General features: G+C 38.7%; 1 protein-coding gene across 1 annotated transcript in view; it reads right to left on the minus strand.

Annotated features, from left to right (window-relative positions):
• SLC49A4 (solute carrier family 49 member 4) overlaps positions 1-26,027 on the minus strand; it is an 86,859-nt gene that overhangs the window by 55,304 nt on the left and 5,528 nt on the right. Inside the window, exons 2-3 of the mRNA XM_065876987.1 lie at positions 22,362-22,455; positions 1,682-1,947 (exon numbers count right to left, since the gene is read on the minus strand). Coding sequence (XP_065733059.1) covers positions 1,682-1,947; positions 22,362-22,455 — 360 coding nt within the window. The remainder of the gene's footprint in view (positions 1-1,681; positions 1,948-22,361; positions 22,456-26,027) is intronic.

Below are 26,027 nucleotides of genomic sequence, written 5' to 3' on the forward strand. Positions count from 1 at the left end.
ATCACCACTCTCACCAGATCTAAGCTACTCTGGGCTTTCAGCTGCTTGAATGCAGCAGGCTCTCCCCACCATTACTGGGCTTCTCCTCCATGGTTCTCTCTGTCTTTCTAATGTATTCTTCCTCCTGCCCATTATAGTTAGCTAACTCTCATCCGTCAGGTTCCAAATTAGATGCTGCAACTCCAGGAAGCTCTACTTGACCACCAACATCTGGTTAGGTGCTTCTCCTCTGAGCTCTCAAAGCAACTGTAGGTCTTTGGTTATAGCCCTTACCACCCTTTTTTACAACTGTTTGTCTGTATCCTTTGGGACACTGTAAGTTCTGTCTGGTCAGGAACCATGTTTACTTCAGTGCCTAGCACACTGACAGATACATAGGAGTTCAAAATATATTTGTTAAATTAATAAGTAAATACATGAACTAATATGAAGTACATCATAATCTGGTCCTTTATCTTTCCAGTCTCATTTTCTGCCACTTGCTGCCTACACCCAAACACATATTTACACCACTCTAGTCACAGCAAATTACGTGCAGTTCCCTGGACATACTGAGCTCTCTCATACCTTCTCTGCCTTCTCAGTTGCTGTTCTTTCTATAAGGAACCTTAACCCGCTTGAACATTCAGTGAACTCCTATGAAATTCTTAGTTTTAATTATCACATTCCTAGTGAAGCCTTCCCTGACTCCTTAACTTCTCCCCAAAGCCAAGTCAATTAGGCCTTCTAAGCTCTGTATATCCTTGTTTGTATTATAATGATCTCATCAGTGATGTTACCAAATCCCAGTGCTTAGCAAGGTCCTTGATATATAGTAAACACTTATAAAAAGTTTTCTGAATGCAGAAGGAAATAATAAGCAGGCACATGGGGAGAGGGTATATATATATATATATATATTTTTTTTTTTTTTTTTTTGTGGTATGCGGGCCTCTCTCTGTTGTGGCCTCTCCCGTTGCGGAGCACAGGCTCCGGACGCGCAGGCTCAGCGGCCACGGCTCACGGGCCCAGCCTCTCCGCGGCATGTGGGATCCTCCCGGAACGGGGCACGAACCCGCATCCCTTGCATCGGCAGGCGGACTCTCAATCACTGCGCCACCAGGGAAGCCCCAGAGGGGATATATTTAAGGAGATCTAAGAGTGGACTAGGGCTTGACTCTAGAAATAAAGAGAAAGAACCCAGGAGAATATTTTGAAAAGATCAACGTCCCTTATTAATAGACTAAACATACAGAGAGTAGGAAATGAAAAGGATAAATCATGGGTGATATAGGTTTCTAAGGTTAGAGAACATGGCCAATGACAGGGAAACTGCAAGGGAGAAATGGGCTTAACACCTACCAACAGACGCTTAACAAATATCTATCGTGGATCATGACGTTCAGCTTTTTATACTGATATCTAGAAAAGACACCACAGTGCTTAACTGTAAATGGACAGGAAGAGCAAAGTCAAGAAATAACCTTACATGCAGCAATAAGACATTTTAAACTTAATAACTTCCAAGAAAGGGTCAGTTTTAAATAGGCATCTCCATATTATATGAAAGGAAAGCACATACATGAATACGTATGGATTAGTCCTCTATTTCATAAGAAGTGATCTGGTATACAAAAAGTAGAGTGAAGATGATGGGGATAAAAGACAAAATATAACAGGAAGAAAATAAACTTCAAAATACCTGCATATAATACAGTCTCTATGCGATCTTTAATGTGGGCCCTGCTATTCTCTGAAGCAAGAAGAGGCGCCGTCCCATTGGGAGCTGGAACAACAAGTGGTCCAACTAAAAACGCACATGCTCCCCCAAGATAACTGAGCATTGATGCAATAGCTGTGGCAGTGGCCCGCTCGTCTGCAGAGAACCACGTTGTGGAGAGGAATGGAGCTGCGTTCATTACAGTCGGACCTGCCAATCCATTTAACAGCTGTCCTGCATGGATTAGTCTGCAATCAAACAAATTAAAAGGCTGTGAGGTAGCTGAGACAGTAATCTTCTAGACAAAAACAAGTTAGCCACACTGCAGTTAACTATGGCAATAAGAATACATATCGGTAAAGACTATGACACACCTGAAAAGTAAAGTATGGTGACTCTCTGTGAGGGAGATAAAATACAGCAATAGTCACCCCTTATTCATTTCACAAATATTTACCAAAGCCTCCAATTTGTGTCACATTCCAAACTAAATACTTCCAATAACTTGTTTCATTTGTTATCACAATACTATGTGGAAGCTATTATTATCCCCATTTATTGAGATATGAAAGCTTTGGCTTGGAAAGATAAAGAAACTTGCCCAAGTGCTAACAGGCAAGCTAAGATTTAGACCCAGGTTTGACTCCCAAATCCATACTCTATTAGCCTGCCACTCACAGAGACCTAGTAAGTGCCGCCAGCCCTACAAATAACACAGTTCGCTGAGCTCAACATTTCACACCTACTCTGTGCCAGGTGATGGAAATACAAAAAAGAAAGTAATCATTATAGAATCTTCTAATGGAAGAGGAATCAGAGGATCTAGTCTGCACCTAACTAGTTGAATGGCCCTGGGTAATATGTCTTTGTAGGATTCCATTCCTTCTCCTCTAAAATGATGAGATTAGTTTAAACTGAATATTCATGCCTCGAGCATTTGTTAGGTTAAGGTACTACAATCACAGATCACTAGGTCCCTTCTAGTCCCAATTCTCTGACCATGACTTTAATGGTAAGGGTTAGTGAAAAGTAGTTTCTTGCTTCCACTCCAGTCGTTCTCTTGCTCATCCTTCCTCACTATTCTATTCAGTGCTCTATCCTGTTCCCTGCTGAACACAGAACGTGAAAACCCTTTTCCCACATTTCTTCCTCCACCCCCAAAATATACATTCACATTCAAGAGTAGCCTTGAAGGAGAAAAGAAGCCAGAAGTCCAAAAAGCACAGACGAGAATGTGGAACCTAGAAAAATGGTACAGATGAACCAGTTTGCAGGGCAGAAATAGAGACACAGAAGTAGAGAACAAACGTATGGACACCAAGGGGGTAAGCGGTGGCGGACAAGAATGGGAAGTGAGTCAACCTCTTCTACCTTGGAGGTAGAGGAAAAGGAAGGAACAGTGTATGTGACATACACGTGATACTACTTTTTCTTTCTGTTCCTTTTGCTTTTCAGTCACCATGTGGATGCCAAATCCTCTTTTTAACAAGTACCACCTTAAGCTACTTAGAAAAAGGTTTTTGAATGTACAAGGAAATAGTAAACAGGCATGTGAGGAGAGGTAGGGCCCTAATGTAGAAGCATAAGTGAGTGGGAAGTGAAATATGTGAATTACATCTGCTCAAATCTTTGTATATGTTGGAAAAGTTATTCGAAGGCAAAATGGCTTCAAGCATCATTAATATTACTAAATTAAGAAAACCAAAGACATTTAAAATTTTTCTTGCATAAGGAGAAGTATTTTCTACGTGACAAACACAATGAAACTGCTTATAAACCAAATACCTCCTCCAAATGCCAGAGGGTCCCCAGCTGTCACACAGAAATTTCATCATAGAAGTATTCTTGAAACACTGTCATTAAGTGGTTTTAATCATGACTCGTGATGGTACAATAATCAAACGACACATGACGGCTCATAAAGGTAACTGCTTTGACATTTAACACCTTGAATGAGGTATTCCTGAAAGACTCATCTCATCTAGAAGGAGAAGGGTTGGAATGAGTAAGAGTTATTATGCCTAAAAATGTTAAGAGTAGAAGGAGAACATGGAAGAAACGACCTATTAAAAAAAAAAACCTTGATAAAACAGTATGAATCCTGAAAACTAAGGTATAAAACTCAAATCATTGCCATGGCTTAACTCTTTGCTACTTCTCAGTGAAATCACGAATAGACTATTTTCCAAGGAGCAAACATAAGTCATAGAACACGTGAGCTTGAGATAAGGTAAGGATCATCCAAGTCCAGTTTACTCAATTCTCAGATCACAATATTTCTCACTATAACATGTATACCTGCTAAAGTAAGTATCCAGAGCACGTATAGCACTAGGGACATTTCAGATGGCTACTAAGTCTAAAAGGTCACCGAACTTGGAAGGCCAACCTAAAACATGAATTATCAAAGTGAAAAATCATAGGGAAAAACAAGCTGTTTTGGCGTTTAAAAATTATTCTAATTTAAATAAGTAAGTGCTTTTTTTTGCATTAAAGTCATCATAAATAAATGCACTCCTCATAAATGAGCTCAGTAGGAGAACCGGGACCTACAGGATTTTGGGTTTTACCCTCTGAATTCATGGGAAATCTGGCACGGAAATCCAGTGCCTGCTCTTCCCAGCATCTTTAAATTTTCCAGAATTTAGTTCTGCTCCTTCTTGCACCTATATCCCAGAGTACCTCAGGGCCTGGCACTTACTAAGAGGTTACAAGCACTGCCGTCTGGTAACCATGGCATAACACCAATCTGTAATATAAAGATTTTCATGTTTGCCTGACACTGGTTTCCGTCACCTACCATTAACTTACCCTATTTTTCATCTTGTTTATGTTCTCCTTTGCTGTACAAAAGCTTTTAAGTTTCATTAGGTCCCATTTATTTACTTTTGATATTATTTCCATTTCTCTAGGAGGTGGGTCATAAAGGATCTTGCTGAGATTTATGTCATAGAGTGTTCTGCCTACGTTTTCCTCTAAGAGTTTGATAGTGTCTGGCCTTACATTTAGGTCTTTAATCCATTTTGAGTTTATTTTTGTGTATGGTGTTAGGGAGTGTTCTAACTTCATTCTTTTATATGTAGCTGTCCAGTTTTCACAGCACCACTTATTGAAGAGGCTGTCTTTTCTCCATTGTACATTCTTGCCTCCTTTATCAAAAATAAGGTGACCATATGTGCGTGGGTTTATCTCTGGGCTTTCTATCTTGTTCCATTGATCTATATTTCTGTTTATGTGCCAGTACCATACTGTCTTGATTACTGTGGCTTTGCAGTATAGTCTGAATGAGAGAAAATATTTGCAAGTGAAGCAACTGACAAAGGATTAATCTCCAAAATTTACAAGCAGCTCAATATCAAAAAAAACAAACAACCCAATCCAAAAATGGGCAGAAGACCTAAACAGACATTTCTCCAAAGAAGATATACAGATTGCCAACAAACACATGAAAGGACGCTCAACATCACTAATCATTAGAGAAATGCAAATCAAAACTACAAAGAGGTATCACCTCACACCAGTCAGAATGGCCATCATCAAAAAATCTACAAACAATAAATGCTGGAAAGGGTGTGGAGAAAAGGGAACCCTCTTGCACTGTTGGTGGGAATATAAATTGATACAGCCACTATGGAGAACAGTATGGAAGTTCCTTAAAAAACTAAAAGTAGAACTACCAAAAAAATAATAAATTAAAAAAAAAAAAAGAACTACCATACGACCCAGCAATCCCACTACTGGGCATATACCCTGAGAAAACCATAATTCAAAAGGAGTCATGTACCACAGTGTTTATTGCAGCTCTATTGACAATAGCCAGGACATGGAAGCAACCTAAGTGTCCATCAACAGATGAACGGATAAAGATGTGGCACATATAGCCAATGTAATATTACTCAGCCATAAAAAGAAACGAAATTTAGTTATTTGTAGTGAGGTAGATGGACCTACAGTCTGTCATACAGAGTGAAGTAAGTCAGAAAGAGAAAAACAAATACCGTATGCTAACATATATATATGGAATCTAAAAAAAAAAAAAAAGTGGTTCTGAAGAACCTAGGGGCAGGACAGGTATAAAGACGCAAACGTAGAGAATGGACTTGAGGACACGGGGAGGGGGAAGGGTAAGCTGGGACGAAGTGAGAGAGTGGCATGGACACATATACACCACCAAATGTAAAACAGATAGTTAGTGGGAAGCAGCCGCATAGCACAGGGAGATCAGCTAGGTGCTTTGTGACCACCTAGAGGGGTGGGATAGGGAGGATGGGAGGCAGACGCAAGAGGGAGGGGATATGGGGATATATGTATATGTATAGCTGATTCACTTTGTTATAAAGCAGAAACTAACACACCATTGTAAAGCAATTAATAAAAAGCCTTGGGAAAAAAAAACTTACCCTATTTTATGAAATTAACTTGTTTGTAAAAATATATTTTAAAATATATTTTTATATTATTTAATTATATATAATTAATTTAATTAAATATATTTAAAAATAATTATAATTAATTAATTGTAAATTAAATATATTTAATTAATTATAATTAATTAAATTAAATATATTTTAAAATAATTCAGTTATATATATAAAATCTTGTTTTCCCATTTAATAGTAATGCATAGAGGTTGCTTTTTTTTTTCTGGAAAAGTGCTGGTCCTAAGACATAACAAAATCATACAAACATTACCATAAATTCTTTAAAATGACAATTAAGGAGAGGAAATAATTATAAATGGTTCAATACAAGTTGTATTATTTAATTCATTTAACAAAGATGTACTGAGTATTCACTGTGTATTGGGTAGGCACTGTGATAGCAATGGGTACATGGGAATATAAAATTAAAAAGCTAAAACTCTTTGAGTAGTTGAAGAGTAACCTACCAGTACTGTATCAGGAATATAAAGAAAAATAAGGCAATAATTAGGCCTAAGCTTGTGGGGCCTGGGACAATAGTACTTGTAGAGGTCCCTGCACACCCTCCTTCTCCTCTGACCTCTGGTTCTGATCTACAACATCAGGGGCTTCGCATACATGCACATGAACCTTAAGGTCCAACTCCATTCAAGCTCCATCTATCCCCTTCCAAACACCTGCCCCTTAGCTACCCCTTGGGCCTAGGGAGCACACCCCAGGGATGCAGTTCACTCTTGGAAGAACAGACCTGGGAAAGAGGTATGTTGCAGGGATTGCTGGGGTCTTGTGTAGCTTGAAAGTGGTGATGGGCAGGTCAGACACATCTCTTCCGCTCTACAGACTCCTCACCCCATAAGGAATGGCAAAACTGAAGGAAAATCAGAGTAGAACACTCTTAGGCATGGAGTCCAGGACAAGGACCCGGTGGCACTACTGGCAACAACAGTGAGGTACAGAGGAGGGATGGTTTGGAGGGCTGTTAAGGTGGTATAATAGATATAGTTAAGTGAATGACTGGATATAAAGGGGGGTACCCATAACTGTAGAAATGTCCAATAAGTGGTTGACTACAGGTTGCAAGCTAAGGAAAGAGGTCTGAGATGAGAGATATACATTGGGTTTGGGGAACAAACTCTGGAGAATACCATCATCTTTTAAATAGTCAGGGGAAGAGGAGTCTAGAAAGACAATTGAGAAGGAGCAATTATGGAGGCAGAAAAAAAAATAAAACAGGAAAGACTGGTGTCATAGTAACTAAGGAGAGAAGGGTTTAGAGAAGATGAAAGTGAGGCACCAATAATTTCAGATCAAACAGAAAGAGGGTTTAACTGAAATGTAACCACTGGACTCGGCAACAAGGAGGTCTTGCATGATCTGAGCAGAAGCAGTTTCAGGAGACTGCTGAGGATGGAAGTTGGATATGTGAGAAAATGGAAATTTACAATTAGACTATTCATTCTAATTGTTAAAAACAGATGCCAGAACAAAACTTAGGTATATGAACTTGACAGTATGAAAAGGAAAAACACCCAGCTTAAATGAACAGTCTGAACTTAAAAGTCTCTCTGCCTTCACATGCTGAAAGATAAATGCAACTTGTTATGGTTGTCCTAATGCTTTTGAAGCACTCCTGAAGGAAGCTGGCTTTCAGAAACTCATACCGATTGATCTGGGCTGACTGTTAAAAACAACATGGACATATATACACTACCAAACGTAAAATAGATAGTTAGTGGGAAGCAGCTGCATAGCACAGGGAGATCAGCTCGGTGCTTTGTGACCACCTGGATGAGTGGGATAGGGAGGGTGGGAGCGAGGGAGACGCAAGAGGGAGGAGATATGGGAACATATGTATATGTATAACTGATTCACTTTGTTATAAAGCAGAAACTAACACACCATTGTAAAGCAATTATACTCCAATAAGGATGTAAAAATAAAAAAAACCAAAAAAACAACAACACAGAACAACAAAAGAGGTGTGATTCACAACCTTCCGTTAAGTGAAGTAGATCACATAACTTAACATTAATTTTTCTGTCATGATTACATGCTTCAGTTTTGTTTTGCAAGTAGCAGTTAAGTTCCTTGTGGGTAAGGACCACAGTTTCTAAACTCCCCAGAGTGCCTCCCAGGGTGTGAAGGCAGTGTGGATGCTCTCCAGGATCCAAGTACAGGGAAGTGGGGCCACCGAAATACACAACTAACCTGTGTTGTACAAACCTCACAAGGTTCCACCACATACATCACATCAGTTCCACTTGTAAATTTTAAAAAGCTTCTATTCAGCAATACAAAAAACAAGGTGATTAATATTTGGGAAACAAAACTTTTAGAAAAAGAAAATGAGAGTGGTTAGAGCGAGGCCAAGGCTTTAGCACTGTCTCCAGCACAGTGCACCCGGGGAGGGCAGGCAGAAGTTAGCAGCATGAGGATGTAGTTTTGTCTCCTGGGCAATAAGCTCTGTAGCAGAAAGGGAGCTCTCTGGAAGCTGACTAGTTAATTCAAGGGGTCTAACTCTTGCTTCCTTGCCTGAAACTTCATGCCTGATGAAGATGGGTATACTCGTATATTCAGTTAGGAGACTGCAGGTGTCCTGACCTTTGCAGGTCAAGCCCTGACAGACATGCCAAGGCACAGGGGTGCTGCTCTCCTTCATCCCAGTCTCCTCTCACTGGTCCCTTAATTGACTCCCTCTCCTTGTCTACCCCTCCCCATCCAACTTCCTTTTCTTCCCTTCTGCCTTGGGTCTTTTTTCTTCGTCCCTTTTTTTTCTCCTTACATAGCTTCTGCCTACTTCTGAGGCCTAGTTTACAGTCCCCACAGGCCAGGTGGAAAATAGGGGAATTTCCCTTGTGGGCTGAGAAGAAGATTAGATCAGAGCTTTGGGAGTTTTTCCAGCATCAGCAGAACCAGATGGTAGAGACTAGGAAGTGGGAGCGGCCCACCAGTTGTCGGTACTGCTGAGGCTGGCTGGCCCACGGCAGGCATGAGGACACCTAGCATGGCCTGGCCACATCTGCCCCGGCCCTGGGCACCTCAGCCCTCAATTGCTGCCCCTGCCCATGGAGAGGCCAAGGCTCAGGGGCACGTAGTGTGGCATTTCTGCACAGCTGCATTCCTTTTCTTATTATTCAATATACTATAGCTTTTCAAACAAATGCCAATAGCTAAAGTTCAAACTGAAGACCTGTAAGTTCGTGTGTTTTCATGTACTTGACATTTTAGCTTGTATTTAATGATATTCTGGTATCCCAACCTTTTGCTTCCTGACATTCTGGAACAAATACCCATGATTCTTAAATTATTTTCTACTTAGAATAATACGATGTTTTAGAGTTTGAATTTTTATAGTTGGAAAAGACTTCAAACCTCAGCTAGATAACCCACCCTCTTGATTTTATAGAAAAACCGAGTTCCAGAAAAGCTAATAATACATTTAAAATCACACTTATTTTATAACTTATTTATAACTTTCTTTTCTTCAAAAAGTATTTGTGAGGGGAGTTCCAAAGTCATGTAACTAGCTAATGGCTAAGCCAGGACTAGAAATCAAAATTAAATGTGGTTTCACCAGTCCACAAATTTTTTTTTTCCTTTTTTTTTGCAGTATGCGGGCCTCTCACTGCGCTGCAGAGCACAGGTTCCAGACGCACAGGTCCAGCGGCCATGGCTCACGGGCCCAGCCGCTCCGCAGCCCGTGTGATCCTCCCGGACCGGGGCACGAACCCGTGTCCCCTGTATCGGCAGGCGGACTTCAACCACTGAGCTACCAGGGAAGCCCCCTTTTTTTTTAAGTTTAATTTTTTTTAATACAGCAGGTTCTTATTAGCTATTTATTTATTTATTTACTTATGGCTGCATTGGGTCTTTGTTGCTGCACATGGGCTTTCTCTAGTTGTGGTGAGCGGGGGTTACTCTTTGTGGCGGTGCACGGGCTGGCATATTTTTATTCTATGCAGAGATGTACTTTATAAACCTTTATTATGACTAGCACTGGGGATAACATTAGAGAGTTGGCTTTTTAGAAACTGAGCAGATATTTCCTCAGTGTAAATCCAGCATTCTTAACTTAAATTCTATGTATTTTTAATGAGAAATGATTTAGAATAAGAATACTTATCTCTAACACTCAATATGCCAATGGTTCACAAGCTTTCTCCCAATTCCCCATTCCTAATCATCCTGCATGAGAATAAACTCATGTGTTACAGGATTTCCTGGATATTGAAAATGGTCTAAAGTGCTAGAAGTAGTTTTCCTTTATTTAGCCCAAAAAGGCAATAAAAAGGGTCAGAGATGCTATGAATTAATTACAGGAAAAAAGAAGTTAGAAAGGGAGAAACAGACTGAAATGGTGAAAAGGAATGAGCTTTCTAAAGATTTTTACCATAGCCTCAGTTTTCTTTTATGAAAATCTACTTCCCTTTGGTACCCTTTAATAATTTTGGCCAATTATGATCCAATTAAAAATATCTACTGCATATCTACTATGGTCAAGGCACCTACAGCAGACACTAAAGGGAATATAAAGATAAGAACTATAGTCTGGGCCTAAAGAAGCTTATAATAATAACATATCAAGTACAGTTACAGAAAGTTCATTAAAAAACACAGTGAAAAGAATATTGGGTTAGATATCAAAAGACTCAGCTTCTAGACTTATCTAAATTTATTAACTGTATAATCTTTGGTGAATCACTTATTCTCTTTCATTTCAATTTCCCCAAAGGTACTTTATCTCACAGGATTTTTATTAAGGCCAAATACGATAATCTCTCAGCAAAGCTCGGGAGAAAAACGGACTTAGTCCTGGTCTGAGAGAGGCCTACCTCCCCCCATTTTGTCTCATAACGTTTTTTTTGTCTCATAACTTTTACTTTGTCCTCTTAGTTTAAAAGTATTTTATATATATACTCGTAGTAGAAAAGAAGTGCATAGAGAAGAAAAAGTCCATAAATTCAATGATTCAGTAACTCATATAACCATTCCTAATATTTTGATTTTTCAGTCTTTTTTCTTTCAGTTTTTTTTTCCAATGCATCTCTCAATCAAGACAGGCACAGGTAATCATAGATATCAAATTGAATATACAGTTTTATGCACTAAATCATTTTAACTTTATAGTGTATAATAAGCATTTCTCATTTCATTCTTTATGTCATAATTGTTAATAGCTCCACTGATAGTCTATCATACAGATGTACAAAAACTCATTTAACATTTTCCTAATGTTTGTTACTTATTTGTTAATATTAATAATGGTGTTGTGATAACCTTTGTATAAAAATATTTGCCATTTCCAAATTATTTCCTTAGGGTCGGTAAGTCAGAGGGTATGAACATTTTAGATCTTATGAAATATACTCCAAAGTTGTATTTCAGAAGAGCCTGTAGCAATTTACAGTCCCATCAGTAGTGGTCAACAGTGCCTGCCTCACCAGCATTGAATACCACTATTTAAAAAATACTCACCTAAAAATAAAGAAAAAAAATTTTTTTTAATTTTTAATAGAAAAATAAAAATTACACACAAAGTTGGTGTGTTAGTTTTCTATTGCTGTTATAACAAATTACCACAAACTTAGTGGCTTTAAGACAACACTCATTTATTCTCTTACATTTCTGTAAATCAGAAGTCCAACATGGGTCTCACTGAGCTAAACTCAAGGTGTGGCATGGCTATGTTCCTTCCTGGAGGCTCTAGAGAAGGATATGCTTCCTCGTCTTTCCCAGTTTCTGGCAGCCACCTGCATTCCTTGGCTCCTGGCCCCCCTCTTCTGTCTTCAAAGCCAGCAACAGTGGTTTGAGTCCTTCTCACACTGCATCTCTCTGACTTCCTCTTCTATCTCTCCTTTTAGGACTTTTGTGATTACATTGGGCCCACCTGGATAACCCAGGATACTCTCCCTATTTTAGGGTCAGATGATTAGCAAACTTAATTCCACCTACTATCGTAGCTCTCTTTTGCCATGTAACAGAACACATTCACGGGTTCCGGGTATTAGAACATGGACATCTTTGGGGGATGGGGGTATTATTCTGTCTGTCACACTTGGTAAGGCCAAAAGGGATCTCCTTGTTTGTGTGTGTGTGTGTGTGTGTGTGTGTGTGTGTGTGTGTGTGTGGTTTTTTGCGGTACGCAGTCCTCTCACTGCTGTGGTCTCTCCTGTTGCGGAGCACAGGCTCCCGACGCGCAGGCTCAGCGGCCATGGCTCAGGGGCCCAGCCGCTCTGCGGCATGTGGGATCTTCCCAGACCGGGGCACGAACCCGTGTCCCCTGCAGCGGCAGGCAGACTCTCAACCACTGTGCCTCCAGGGAAGTCCAGGGATCTCCTTGTTTTAATTTGCATTTCATTTTTTGACTACTGGTCTTTTTTCCCATTGGTATATTACAATTTTTCTTATTTTGAATGAGTGCTTAATATATTTATTTGTATTATTTACCTGTTCTTGCCCTTATTTTGACAAATATTTTCTCCTGTTGGTCAATTTTGTTTTAAGCTTAACAATTTGTACACTCAACAGTTTGTAAGTGGTCAGATCAATTTTTCTCTTTATAATTTTCCTGTTTTTCATGCTTTAGAAAAAAATTCCTATGTAGAGATCAGATAAATATTCCTATATATTGTTTTCCAACTAAATATTTAACCATTTAATTCATCTGAATTTATTTTGATGCATGGTATAAAACGAGGATCTAAACTGACCTTTTCCTCCTAAATAGCCAGTTTGCCTGTGGTAGAGACAATAAACTATCCCCCAGTGTCCATTCTCTCTATTTTCCTTTTAACTACAGAGCACCCCAAGTCTGTGCTGGGGTGAGCTACAGTCTGCATTTCCAAGCTCCCCCTGCAGTGAGGTGGGGTCTTGTTACCAAGTTTGGGCCAATGTGATGAGAGCGGGAGGATTTCAAGGTCACCTCCTTGAGGATAAAATGCTCTCCCTGGTCTCCCTCTCCCTCTTCCTGTGGGATGAAATGTTACTAGAGTGTGGATAAATCCACTCTGGACTGTCCTGCCAAGGCATCTCCCTAGGGAAGCAACAAGATAAAGGGAACTTAGGTTCCTTTGTAGAACAGAGCTGCCTAGGCCCTGGCCCACCTGCCAATTCTGGACTATCACATAAGAAAGAAATACTATCTTGTTTCAGCCATTATATTTTGAGACTCCTCACTATTACAGCTTAACTGTTCCCTGATTGAGAAATTAGCTCCAGAATTAGGATTCTGCATTCAGAAAGGCATAACATATTTGGCACTGACTTAGTGGTTAGGCTGCAGGCTGAAAAGGCAGGTGACTTGCAAGATGCAGCAAAACCACTGCTTGTGATTACCTGGAACTGGCTGGAAAAAAATCAGAACACTACTCTGTTTCCTGCCCCTTGCCGCTTTTAGGATGGCGCTACAAGAGAGATGGAGCCAGGCAAGTGGTAGCTGGTTTGCAAGCACAGACGGAAGGGACAAGAGCTCTGCTAAGCGGGTTTCTCTCAGCCCAAGGCCTACTATCCAAATTTAATGAGAATCCAGGAATTTGAAGCCTCAGGTTGCTTCTGTATCCTAAAATGGCAGGAAATAACATCCTTCAGAGCCTGTCTAGCAGCAAAGATCAAATTAAAGGTGGTATTTTCCTACCCAGTCCTTTTTTCAGATGGCATCCTGGTAGCCACCACAAAATTGAGGGAAAAGGGATGAGCTGAGCACAGAAGGAGTAAAGGAAAGGAGATTCAGCAGGTGTAAGAAACACAGCCGTAAGTAAAAATCTTTGGATGTGGCTACATTTACATGAACCCACTGGATGTAAATAGAGAAGCCTACTAAATGTTTGAGGGAAGTGTATCACCAAAGACACCGCAAAACGGTTCTATGAAGCTTTAAGATGCTTGATTCCTAAAGTAATCCTGAGGTCCCCAAATCAGTATCAGGCAGAAAGTGAAACACAACAGCTGTGTAGCCCCTAAGAATGGCATAGCCTCCAACTTCAGGTGTATTCACTAAGAACAATGGACCAAAAAAGAGCCTTCCCAAGGACAAAGCCAAAATCACAAAGAACAATCAAAGGGGTCACTCCCAGAGAACCACAAAGACCTGATAGAAGCCAGAGACTCTGGATTTTGAGTTGGACACAATAACTGGACTGGACTGTGGGTCTTATCCTTTGAGGAAAGGTGAGTATGTTCTTTGCATGGGAAGAGGGGGTACATGGATACATGGAGACATTTGATAGCAGAGACTACTAACTGTCTCCTTACATCCATTCTCCCTTTCTTTTGTTATAGCATCCATGCATTTTTTGTTGTTATTTCTTAAATTTATTTTCAAACCAACTTTGTTACCTGGGACAGAGAACAAATCCTCCCTTTTCTACAAAAAGAAATCAAATATGACATTCCATGGCAAAAATGAGACTTCCACAATCTTCCTAACAGGAAGTACTTGTTTCTAGCTGAGATTTCCTACCCAGAGGAGTACTGCTTAATTTAGTGCCAATTTAGTGCCTTGTACCATTATTTCTGTTTATGCTGTGATAGCTATATCTTTTTTTTTTTTAAGCATCCTTGCATTTTAACTGGGGGCATGGCTGCTGAGCTACATTTCCAGCTCCTCTTGCGGATACGTGTGGCCATGTACTAAGTCTGTACCAATGGGATGTGAGTAGAATTGATACATACAGCTTCCTAGTGATCACCTAAAGACGTAGTCACTTGCCGTGGATGTCCAATTTCCCCTTCCTGTGGGCTACAATGAAAGCACTGATGATGAGCCAGCTTTGACCACTTGGACAAGGATATCACCCCAGGGGATGTTAGAACAACAGAAAAGGAACTTGGGTCCCTGGAACAGAGCTGCCTACATGCCTGGAGCAGCCCACTATCTTTCAGACTGTTTCTTGGTAGAAAAATAAACTTCTATTTATTGAGCTTGTGTATTTTTTTCTCTCTTTACACAGCTTAGCCTATGCTTTACAAATACACAGACTGTCAATAAATGTTGACTGCCGAGTTATGAATTTAAATAATGAAATCTGAAATCTGCAAACCAACATTTGTTAAGAATGTCTATTATGTTCATTTTCCCATTCTCTTTTCAGAAGTGCTTATATTTTTATATTATTTTATAAGTTAGATATCATATTTGCAACACATATTTTTCCTAGTTTGTATTTTAATTTTATGATTTCTTTTAGAAGCATGAGGGTTCAAATGTTTATGTAGTCAAATCTACAAATGCTTCCCTTATGATTTCTTTCACTGTTTTTATACTTGGAAAAGCAATCTCTTTAGGGATAAGATTAAGTTTCCCTTACACTGTTTCATTTTAAATATGAAGCTCATCAGTCCATCAGGAATATATTTTAATGCACGCTGTATGGTTAAGTATCCACATTTCTTTTTCTAATACGTAACCAATTTGCCCAAACACATAATAGATAAATCTATTTAATAAAATATGCTTTATTTAGTAACCCTACTGATTTATGTGTTTATTATTATATGTTAAATTATTACCAATGTCTACTTCTGGACTATTTTGTTCCTGTAATCATTCTGTTGCAGATAAAATAATCTTTTACTTGTTTGTGCCTTTCCATATGAATAGGGAAAAAAAATCTATGGCAAATCTTTATCCAGAAGAAAAGAATAAACAGACATTTGCAACAGACTTTGAATATATTCTCCATAACTTTCAACTCAGTTTACTCTGAAAATCCTATCAACATTTGTGATTATGATTATGTACAGTAAGGAGAGACAGGGTTATAAATCAGGGAGGGGGTCTCAGGGGATTTCTGGATTTCTAACCTGGGTGATGGGTACATAGCTGTCTTTTTCATGATTATTTCACTAAATTGTACATAAATGTTTTATGTACTCTTCTATATGCATAGTATATTTAACAACAAAAAAAGTAAATTTAAAAATTCATATATGATATTATAGGTCCTTAGAAGAAATGTCTCAGAAATAATCACATTCCAAAGACAATCAAAAGGGAAAAAAAGCATCTTCCAAAACTCTAAAGATCACTTTACATATCTTCTATTAGCTTTTTCCCCTGTTAAATGCTTATTATGAGGAGTTAATCTCCTACCAATCTTTCTTATCTGAATCCCAGCTGACCATCACGGAGAACTATATTCATGAAATCTGACCTCTGGAGTTTTAAGAGTCAAATTGCAAATAAAACTATTAAATAGAAGATAAATCTTAATCTGCTTTAAAATAAGACATTAAAAATATTATGTGATTATACTGCAGGATGGGCAAGCACAATGCAGTTACTAGTTAAAGTGAGGATGCTACGTACCTAGGGCAGTCAGGTTGTCAAACTTAAAATGAGTATAAAATTAACTAAAGGAGCTTGTTAAGACTAAATGAGTAGGACTGGGGTGGGGCCCAGGGATCTGTATTTTTAATAAGCAGCTTATCTGTGGACCATACTTTTAGAACACACTGATCAGAATCCTATGTGTTTTACAGAGAAGAGTCTTCGTTCTTAAATCTACCAATTGTTCATTTTTATATCAAAGGGTTTATATTTCTATACTGGGGAAATTTACATATAACCCTTCCTTGCCTTTCCTTCTCTTATTCTCATTATTGAAGATCTGATGTGTTCATTTTAGTTTCTCTTAACTACTGTTTTCAGTCCAAAAGGTGATATATTCACATGGTAAAAATATTCTCAAGCAGAGAAAAGAGTATAAAACAAAAAGTAAATCTCCTTTCCACCCCAGACTTCCAGGTTCCCAGGCTTCCTCCTCAGAAACAACCAATGGTAATGGTTTCTTTCAGAAACAGTCCTTACCAAATACATCCCTCCCACTTTTTTCTAAGTATGAATATATTAAACATAACATTAAAAACTTTGTCTTTTATAAAACTCAATGATATATCTTGGAGATATTTCCAAATCAGCATTTATAGAACTTTCACCTCCTTTTCACAGCTTCATACTATTCCACTATATACTTCACCATCACTAGTCCTTTGTGGGAGACATTTGGGCTGCATCCAGCCTTTTGCTATTACAGGCAAAGCCACACAAATTTGATTTTCCTTACAAACTGGTAGAGCTTTATATGTGGGCTAATTTTCTAGAATGACAAGTATTGGGTTAAAGGACATGTGCATTTTGAATTTGATAAATACTGCAAAAATGCCCTCTAAATAGGATGCCCCAAATTGCTTGCACATCAGCAATGCCTATTTTTCCCTATACCCCGGGCAACACAGCACATTATCATACTTTTTCATCTTTGCCAATAAACAACATATAATTGCTCTTTTAATTTTCATTTCTTTAATTATTTTTTTAAATGGTTTGCCTCTTTTTTTTAAAAAAATTATTTATTTATTTATTTTGGGCTGCGTTGGGTCTTCGTTGCTGTGTGCAGGCTTTTCTCTAGTTGCGGCGCACAGGCTTCTCGCTGTGGTGGCTTCTCTTGTTGCAGAGCACCGGCTCTAGGTGCGTGGGCTTCAGTAGTTGCAGCTCGCGTGCTCTAGAGTGCAGGCTCTAGAGCGCAGGCTCAGTAGTTGTGGCGCATGGGCTTAGTTGCTCGGTGGCATGTGGGATCTTCCTGGACCAGGGCTCGAACCCGTGTCCCCTGCGTTGGCAGGCGGATTCTTAACCACTGTGCCACCAGGGAAGCCCTCATTTCTTTAATTATGATGAAGTGGTTGAGCATCTTAAGATTTGTATTTCAATTTCTGTAATTATTTGCTCATATCTATTACCCATTTTCCTACTGACTTGCTATTTTTCTTATTGATTTAACAGAGTTCTTTTCAACTAAGGAAATTATCCATTTGTCTTATTGTTGCAAACATTTCACAGTTTTTAACTTGCCTTTTGACTTTGTTTTATAATGTATTTAATCATGCAGATATTCTACATTTTTATGTAGTCAAAAGTATTAAGCTTTTCTATGGCTTCTGGGATTTGTGTCTTAGTTGGAAGGTCTTCCCCATTTTAAGATTATTAAAAACGAGTCTCATTTTCTAATACTTCTATGGTTCATTTTTTATATTTAAATGCTTGATCCAATTGGAATTAAGTGGTAAGGCAGAGATTTAGGGCTCTTGATTTTTTTTTTCAGATAGCTGAGCAATTATCATAAAACCATTTACTAAACAATTCGTCTTTTCTAGTATGGTCATTTTAAATGTAATATTGCCAGCTACAAAGCATTTCACAATGGAGTGTATTTCTAGAAAATCTATGTTTACTAGAACCATACTATTAAACTATCTAACACATGTTAGTAATCTATTGTTAATATTAATGAAAATTATACTGAATTGAAAGATAATATTATGAGAATCACTGAATAACCCTATGATTAAAAGCAGATATGACCTACTATAAGTTCACCTTCTAGAAGTTTGTAAATTGTTTACTGGGCATGCTATATCGTATTTCACACTATAAAGTAATGCCATCTGGTGCGATAGAGCAATGCCACCTGTAATGTTTTTGGTATGATTTGCTTCCCAATCATAGAAAACATGCTTTATAGTTCATTATTCTAAGTTCTTTATTTATTTATGATGTTAATGAAAGTGGCAAAATAATTTTTCTTGAATTTTCATTGGTACTCTGCAGATGAAAGAAATATTGATACTATGAAGAGGTAGACCACGGTTAGGAAGGTGGTAATAATAGGTGTATTGAGGAAAGGGCTTGTCAGAAAGCTGCTACTCTCATGTCTTTAAGACTCATAGAAGATAAAATACAGGAAGTAAAGGGTGCAGGGACACTGTTCAGAAGGCTGGGTCAGAAGCTCAAAAAGCTCCAAGTGGAACAGGGCACAGAAAAAGATCACTAAATACTTGTTTCAGTGCTAGCCAAATGCTTACTCAAGGTCTCTATCCCTTCCTCTTCAGTGTCACGGAGACTGAAGCTTAAAAGTGGTGATCTATTGAAACTGCTAGTGAAAATACGCATTCTAATTGCAGCATTTTCATTTTAATAGCTGCATATGCATTGTTAATAATACTGCTCTAAAGAAATAATGTATGGACATAAAGTGAAGTCTCATTTCAAGGGGATAATATCCTAACATTCCTTATAGGTGAAGGCACAAAGACAGAAAATTCAACTTCTACTTTCTTTTTATGAAAGGTTCAATCTCTCTCTCTCTTTTTTTTTTTTTTTTTGTGGTACGCGGGCCTCTCACTGTTGTGGTCTCTCCCTTTGCGGAGCACAGGCTCCAGACACGCAGGCTCAGCGGCCACGGCTCACGGGCCCAGCCGCTCTGCTGCATGTGGGATCTTCCCGGACCGGGGCACGAACCCGCGTCCCCTGCATCGGCAGGCGGACTCTCAACCACTGCGCCACCAGGGAAGCCCTCTTGTAACTCTTTATTTCTCTTTCTTTCCTTTCCTATCTTTGTTTACATTTCTTTATGAGCTCTATTTTTCATACCATTTTCTCTACCAAGAGAGTCAACTCCTTATTATTCCTATAATTTTATATCTGAAAAGAATATGAAGGGATATAAGATTAGAGAGAAGCAATAGAATGGATGGCACAAACAGAAGAAAAACTAACAAAAATACCAGTAGGCATTTTTAAAGAACTCATCGTTGAATTTAAGCTTACACTGAAATCTGTACTTAAAGACTGTAGATGCTTTTAAAAAAACTGGATATTTGAAAAATTAAGAACATCTCAAACACAATGAAACTCATCTGTTAAAACCTCACTCAGAAGGATAGGAAATGAAGACCAATGTTCCACAGGAACCCAAATGATTCTGCTATCTGCCTTTTAAAATATGAAACACATGTACTCTAAATTTTCTGGAAAGATAACGTATTTTGAAAATTTGAAAAGGAACAGCATTTATTTTGAAGTGAAAAATTCTGTTCCAAATGAAAGCCAACATCTTATACCTAAAATCCATTCCTTCCTCCTCCTGTGCCCCATGTCTCTGTTAATGGAATCAACAATTTCAGAGTCTCCAGAGTGCAACCTCAATCATATCACCTCTGATATCTTTCTCTCATGTTCTCTCTCGCATCTGTGCTATCCTTTCCATTCCTACAACTTCCCCGGGCAAGGGAGTCATTCTGGACTCCTCACTTTCTCTTATTCCCTTTATTCAATCCACTGGCAAATCCTTCAAAATATAATCAGAATTTGACCACTTCTCACCACCACCACGGCCAAAACTATGGCTCAAGCCACCATCATCTCTCACCTGGTTTATTTTACTGGTTCCCTACCTGGTCTCCTCACTCTTGCCCTAGACCTTCAACATCAGTCTATTCTCAATAAAGCAGCCTGTGACCATGGTCCTCAGCTCAAAGCTGCTAATGATTTCTTAGCTCAGAAAAAGGTGAAGTCCTTATGAGGTCTTTTTTTTTTTTTTTTTGCGGTACGCAGGCCTCTCACTGTTGTGGCCTCTCCTGTTGCGGAGCACAGGCTCCCGACGCGCAGGCTCAACGGCCATGGCTCACAGGCCCAGCTGCTCCGCGGCATGTGGGATCTTCCCGGTACCAGGGCCCAGCTGCTCCGCGGCATGTGGGATCTTCCCGGTACCAGGGCACAAACCCATGTCCCCTGCATCGGCAGGCAGACTCTCAACCACTGCGCCACCAGGGAAGCCCCCTTACGAGGTCTTGAAGGACCTGGTCTCACACTCCCGCCACCACCCATAACTGCGCTAGTCTAATTTCCTACCACGCTTCCCATGAAGTCTGGTTCAGCGGCTCCAGCCCCACCAGCCTCCCTGCCAGGTGTGCTCTTCCCTTCCCACCCTTTATACTTGCTCTTCTCTCTGCCTGAAATGCTTGTCCCTTACATAATGCATTGTCCATTCATTCCTTCAAGCTTTCTCCCCAAAACGTATCTTCCCAGTAAGAGTTTTTTTGCCCATTCTTTCTGAAATTTCACCATCCTTCCACTGACATTTCAAATCCTTCTTTCCTATTTTATTTTTCTTTCCATAGCACATACTATATATTTAACTTATTTATCTAGTTTATTGCCAGTCTCCCCAACTGGAATATAAACCCCACGAGGTACAGATTTTTCTATTGTGTTTTCTGCTATATTCCCCATGTGCAGAAGAGAGCTTGGCACACAGGAGGAGCTCAGTGAATTTTGTCGAATAAATGAACTAATAAATGAATAAAGAAATAAAACAAAACAATGACTCCAGCCTGGGCTCTCACTGCATCTTTTCAGGCCTCCTGCTGGCACTCTCAACCCTCTGTAATCAATCCTACAGACTTCAAATCAATCGTTTACCTCATATACATCTGATCTTATTGCTGCTCAGATTAAGAACCTAAGTGGCTCCCAACTGTCCAGTGAGAAACTACAGTTCTACAGGATGGCATCAATATCCTTCACATTCAAGATACCCTTTTCTAAACTCATCTCTTTATATTCCATTCTTATGTCTTATTCTGTACACCAGTGTCTCCCAAACGTGAGTAATTTATGCTCCTTTTTAAGGGGAAAAATTTTCTCAATGGCTCTTAAGGTCAAATCCAAGGATCCCAGTTAGATAAAACACTAGGAAACTGACATCCTGCTTAATAAAAATGTCTCTTAATTACAGATTATTATTGGTTTAAAAATCTTTTAATATTATAACCAAAAGGAAAACAAAATTTTTTAAATCTTCATATACCCTGCAGCCCCTGAGAATAAATCCATGGATCCCAGGTACAGAAATGCTGCTGTACAGAAATGAAGCTACCTACCCATCCTGGAAGAGGCCTGTGCTTACCTGCCTCTGTGCCTTTGTTTCTGTTGTTCCTCTACCCTGGAATATCATTCCCCTAACTATAGTTATCAAAATTCTACTTATCCTTCAACGCTTACTTTAATTATCACCTTCTTCATGAGCCCTTCCTTTTGAGATCCTCAGCCAAAACTTACCTTAGTCTCTTGGGGCAATTTTATAAATCTCCTATGGCATTAACTACATTATTCTTCCTTATGTTATACTATTATTTTCCCATGGTTATAGCTCCCAGATAGTGTGAAGATTAACTTGTTCTCTATTTATTTACACAACAACTAGTATAGTGTCTTCCACATGACAACTAATAAATGCCCACTGAATTAATCATGTCAGGAAAAAAAATGCTACTATAAATATGACCCTCTACTGATCTAAAATATGGAACTGTTTACTAACAGCTTATAACTAAACATATATAATATACTCATAACAAAAGAGAAAAATGTGGAGAAAAAATTTTAAGTTACTTATATGATTTACCTTCTTTTAAGCACTAAGTCTGATATAGGTATGCATCTTAGACCAGTTCCCAAAACCATAAGGAAAGATGTCAGAAGCACAGTTATCCGAAGACCTAAAAGGAAACAAAAATATCTGGATTATTTTCTATTTTCTTTTCAAGTAAGTCAATGTTAAGAACAAAGATTTTTTACTCAGTCATACTGGTATTATATTCTAATACAGCTTTTCTCTATAACTTCCAATATGGGGGAAAAAAACCTCTCATGCTGAAAATGAAATGATTCTAACTTTAATAGAAAACTTGAATGATCACATCGAGGATAGAGGAAAAAGTTCTATTAGCTCCGGTTTTTCAAAATGAATGGCTAGAATGCTTTGTTCAGATATAACAATAAAAAATATAGAAAATAATTTTAAAAGACAAGGTATTTTAGTTTTATATCTCAAATCTAAAATTTCTAATTTTCGAATGCAAGCTGTTAATAAAAAAATTCTAAACTGCCCCTGAAAAGTTTTTTAAGATGATAGAATGCTTTAAATTTTCTCAAAAAATGACAAGTGGCCGATTACTTCTTTTATCTTATAATGAGAACAAGTTTGTTACAGGGTCTTAGGAGATGGTCCATTAGAACCCGCTGATTATTAATACAATAATAGTCTTTTAATTTTTCTTGATTCATTGGATGGCTTTCAACTTATAGAATGATGCTGTTAAAAAAAAGCATGGTTTAGGGTTTTAGATAATGCGGATCAGATAGCTTTTCCCTTTGTATTCCAAATACAATCAATTATTTTGAAAATATGCACCAACGGTCGGTTCCATGGATAACAGGGCAAAAGAGAATATAAAATATAAAAACAAGGTAACCACATGTAAAATAGATAGCTAGTGGGAAGCAGCCACATGGCACAGGGAGATCAGCTTCGTGCTTTGTGTCCACCTAGCGGGTGGGATAGGGAGGGTGGAAGGAGACGCAAGAGGGAAGGGATATGGGGATGTATGTCTATGTATAGCTGATTCACTTTGTTATAAAGCAGAAACTAACACACTATTGTAAAGCAATTATACTCCAATGACGATGTTATAAAATTTTTAAAATAGAATGTGAAAAAAACTAAGGTAACCAAAACTAGACACAATAGTCTCTCTATGGCAGAATAATATAACAGGACTACATCTTCGTACTGTTGGAATGCTGCATTTTTCTATTACTAAATCAACGCTGCCTTACTGCTTGTAGCAGTCACAGAGGTGGCTTACACTGAGTATGTGGCAAAGGTGGCAACATTTCTTACAATTTTTCCCAAACTCAGCACCTCCTTGAAACCATTTCACAGTGAACAGACTTAAACTATTTAATGCAAATTTTCTTTTTTTTTTTTCAGATCTTTCTTTTTTTGGCAAGGGGAGACGGTTAAATGTTTGGTTTTCAAAGGGCTTCTCTGCTTGAAGGAAATTGGAAGTCAACAAAACTATAATTATGCAGATTAAACACAGCAAGAAAAATAAACTTGAGATTCAGATCAGGCACACACACGCTACATTGAGGGTAATTTGTGATATGAACTGAGCTTTATATGATCTGAATATGATTAATATAATTTGGCAGAAGTAATCCGGTAGAAAACTGTGCTTCTCAGGAACAAGTAATGCATACATACTGCTCATTTACTGTGTCTACTAACAGAACACAGATTTTAAAACCACATTATAGCCACAGGAAATAGAGTGTAATTAATAAAAAGAACATTCATGGTCATAAATATCCTAAACTTGCAAAACGTTGCTCTTATAAGGTTATACTGGGTGCCTTATGAGATAAAATTTTATAGATTTGGGACTATAAGGCTTACATTCAACATGATGTTTATTTTTTTCTAATATTTGGTTTGTAACTAAGGTAAACAGCCACCAAGTGGGCAATGGGACCCTGTTTATGGCCCTACGGTCCAAATAACTAGGTTTCCTACTACAACTGCTGAAAGCTAGCACACTTTTTTACTCAATTATGACTTTTATCAAACATATGACAATATAACAGCTAATATAAACTTTTAAGAATAAAGAAGTTGTGAAAAGCTGATTATTATAAAGCAACCTTGCAGGTACAACTTGTGGCTTGCTTACTTTTAATTGTTGCCAAGTATTACTTAATCCACCTCAGCTGCTGCTCAGTTTTGAATAGAATGCTTTCTTGATCTCATTTGGATCTTGACAAGGCAGGGCTCTGCAGTTCCATGTAATCAAAAAGATAACAACTGACTTTGGGAAGGAGAGGTATGAGGACCCCAGCAAAATATGCTTATGAGACATCTAGGACCTTCATATAAATAGATCCCAAGTAATTACAGTACTAGGATGTGAGTGCAAAAACCATCTGATGAAAGGTACGGGAATAATTTCAGAAAACCAAACATGATTGAAAATAAAAATAAATTCTACTCAAATATGGCATCCAGACTCTGCAGGAAGCCCCGTTCCAATGGATGAGATAACTCCTTATGCCAGGAACCTATTGGGTACAGGAAGAGAGTCTCCACAATCGGTGCCTAAAAACATGATGGCAAAAAAATAAAAAACCCAAAGTAAAAAAACACCCCACCACACAAACTATGTGTAGTAGATGTATGGAAATGAGTTTGATCTGCTAAAACCACCCTTCCCAGGCCCCACACTTCAATCAGCTGGAGTGAAGCTCTGCTTGCACCTGGCAAGACCACCTGTCCCTACCCTCAACAGCTACAGCCTGGCCTCGCCACCCCGATCTGCCTTGGACACCAGGAGGACTAACCACATCATGCCTGCTTTTCCTGTCCACACTGGTCACAAGAGACCCAAGATTCACAGGTCATCCTCGTCCCAACAGGGCTTCACGCATACCCAAATCCGACCTCATCTCTGCCAGCGCCTCAACTCCCCAGATCTTTCCACTGTGACTCCTGGAGCGCTCAGAATCAGCGGATCAGTAGAATCCCTATGTTTTCGAGCTCTTCACCGTCTTCACCTTTTTACTACTCTGAAACCTCTTCCCTGAGGACAGTGCTTCCCCAGCCCCTTCCAGATCATTGTTACTCCCTCCCCCCTAAAGCTCCCAGGCTTCTCTCTATGCTTTGATTTCCTCTGGTTTAAGCGCTATGATTACGAGGTGCCTTGCTGTAGTGTTAGGCACGCTGAGATTTGCTTGGCGTGGTTTTTTTCTTCATGCTGTTTCCTCAAACTGGATTCTTGAATTTCTTAGATTTCTGGGTTTATGGATATCATCAAATGTGGAAATTTTTCTGCCATTATTTCTTCAATTTTTCCTCCCCATTTTATCTCAATCCATGCCCTCTCCCTTTACCAATCTCTTCTCATCTGGGACTCTAATATGTATATTAGGTCACTTAAAACTGTCCTGCTCCCTGATACCTGTGGTTTTTTGGGTTTTTTTCCTGTGTTCCACTTTGGATAGTATTTATTACTACATCTTCAAGTTTGCTAATCTTTTCTTCTACAATGTCTAATCTGCTCTTAAATCCTGTCCAGTGTACTTTTTTGGTCTCAGACACAGATTACATTTTCATCTCCAGAAATTTAATGTTGGACTTTTTCTGTCTTCCATGTCTCTCCTTAACATGCTTTGTTCTGTCTTCTTGAATATATGTAGTATATTTATTCGCAGCAGCTGCTTCGATGTCTCTGTC

Source organism: Phocoena phocoena, chromosome 4 (genome assembly GCF_963924675.1).
Source record: "Phocoena phocoena chromosome 4, mPhoPho1.1, whole genome shotgun sequence".
NCBI classification, from domain to species: Eukaryota; Metazoa; Chordata; class Mammalia; order Artiodactyla; family Phocoenidae; genus Phocoena; species Phocoena phocoena.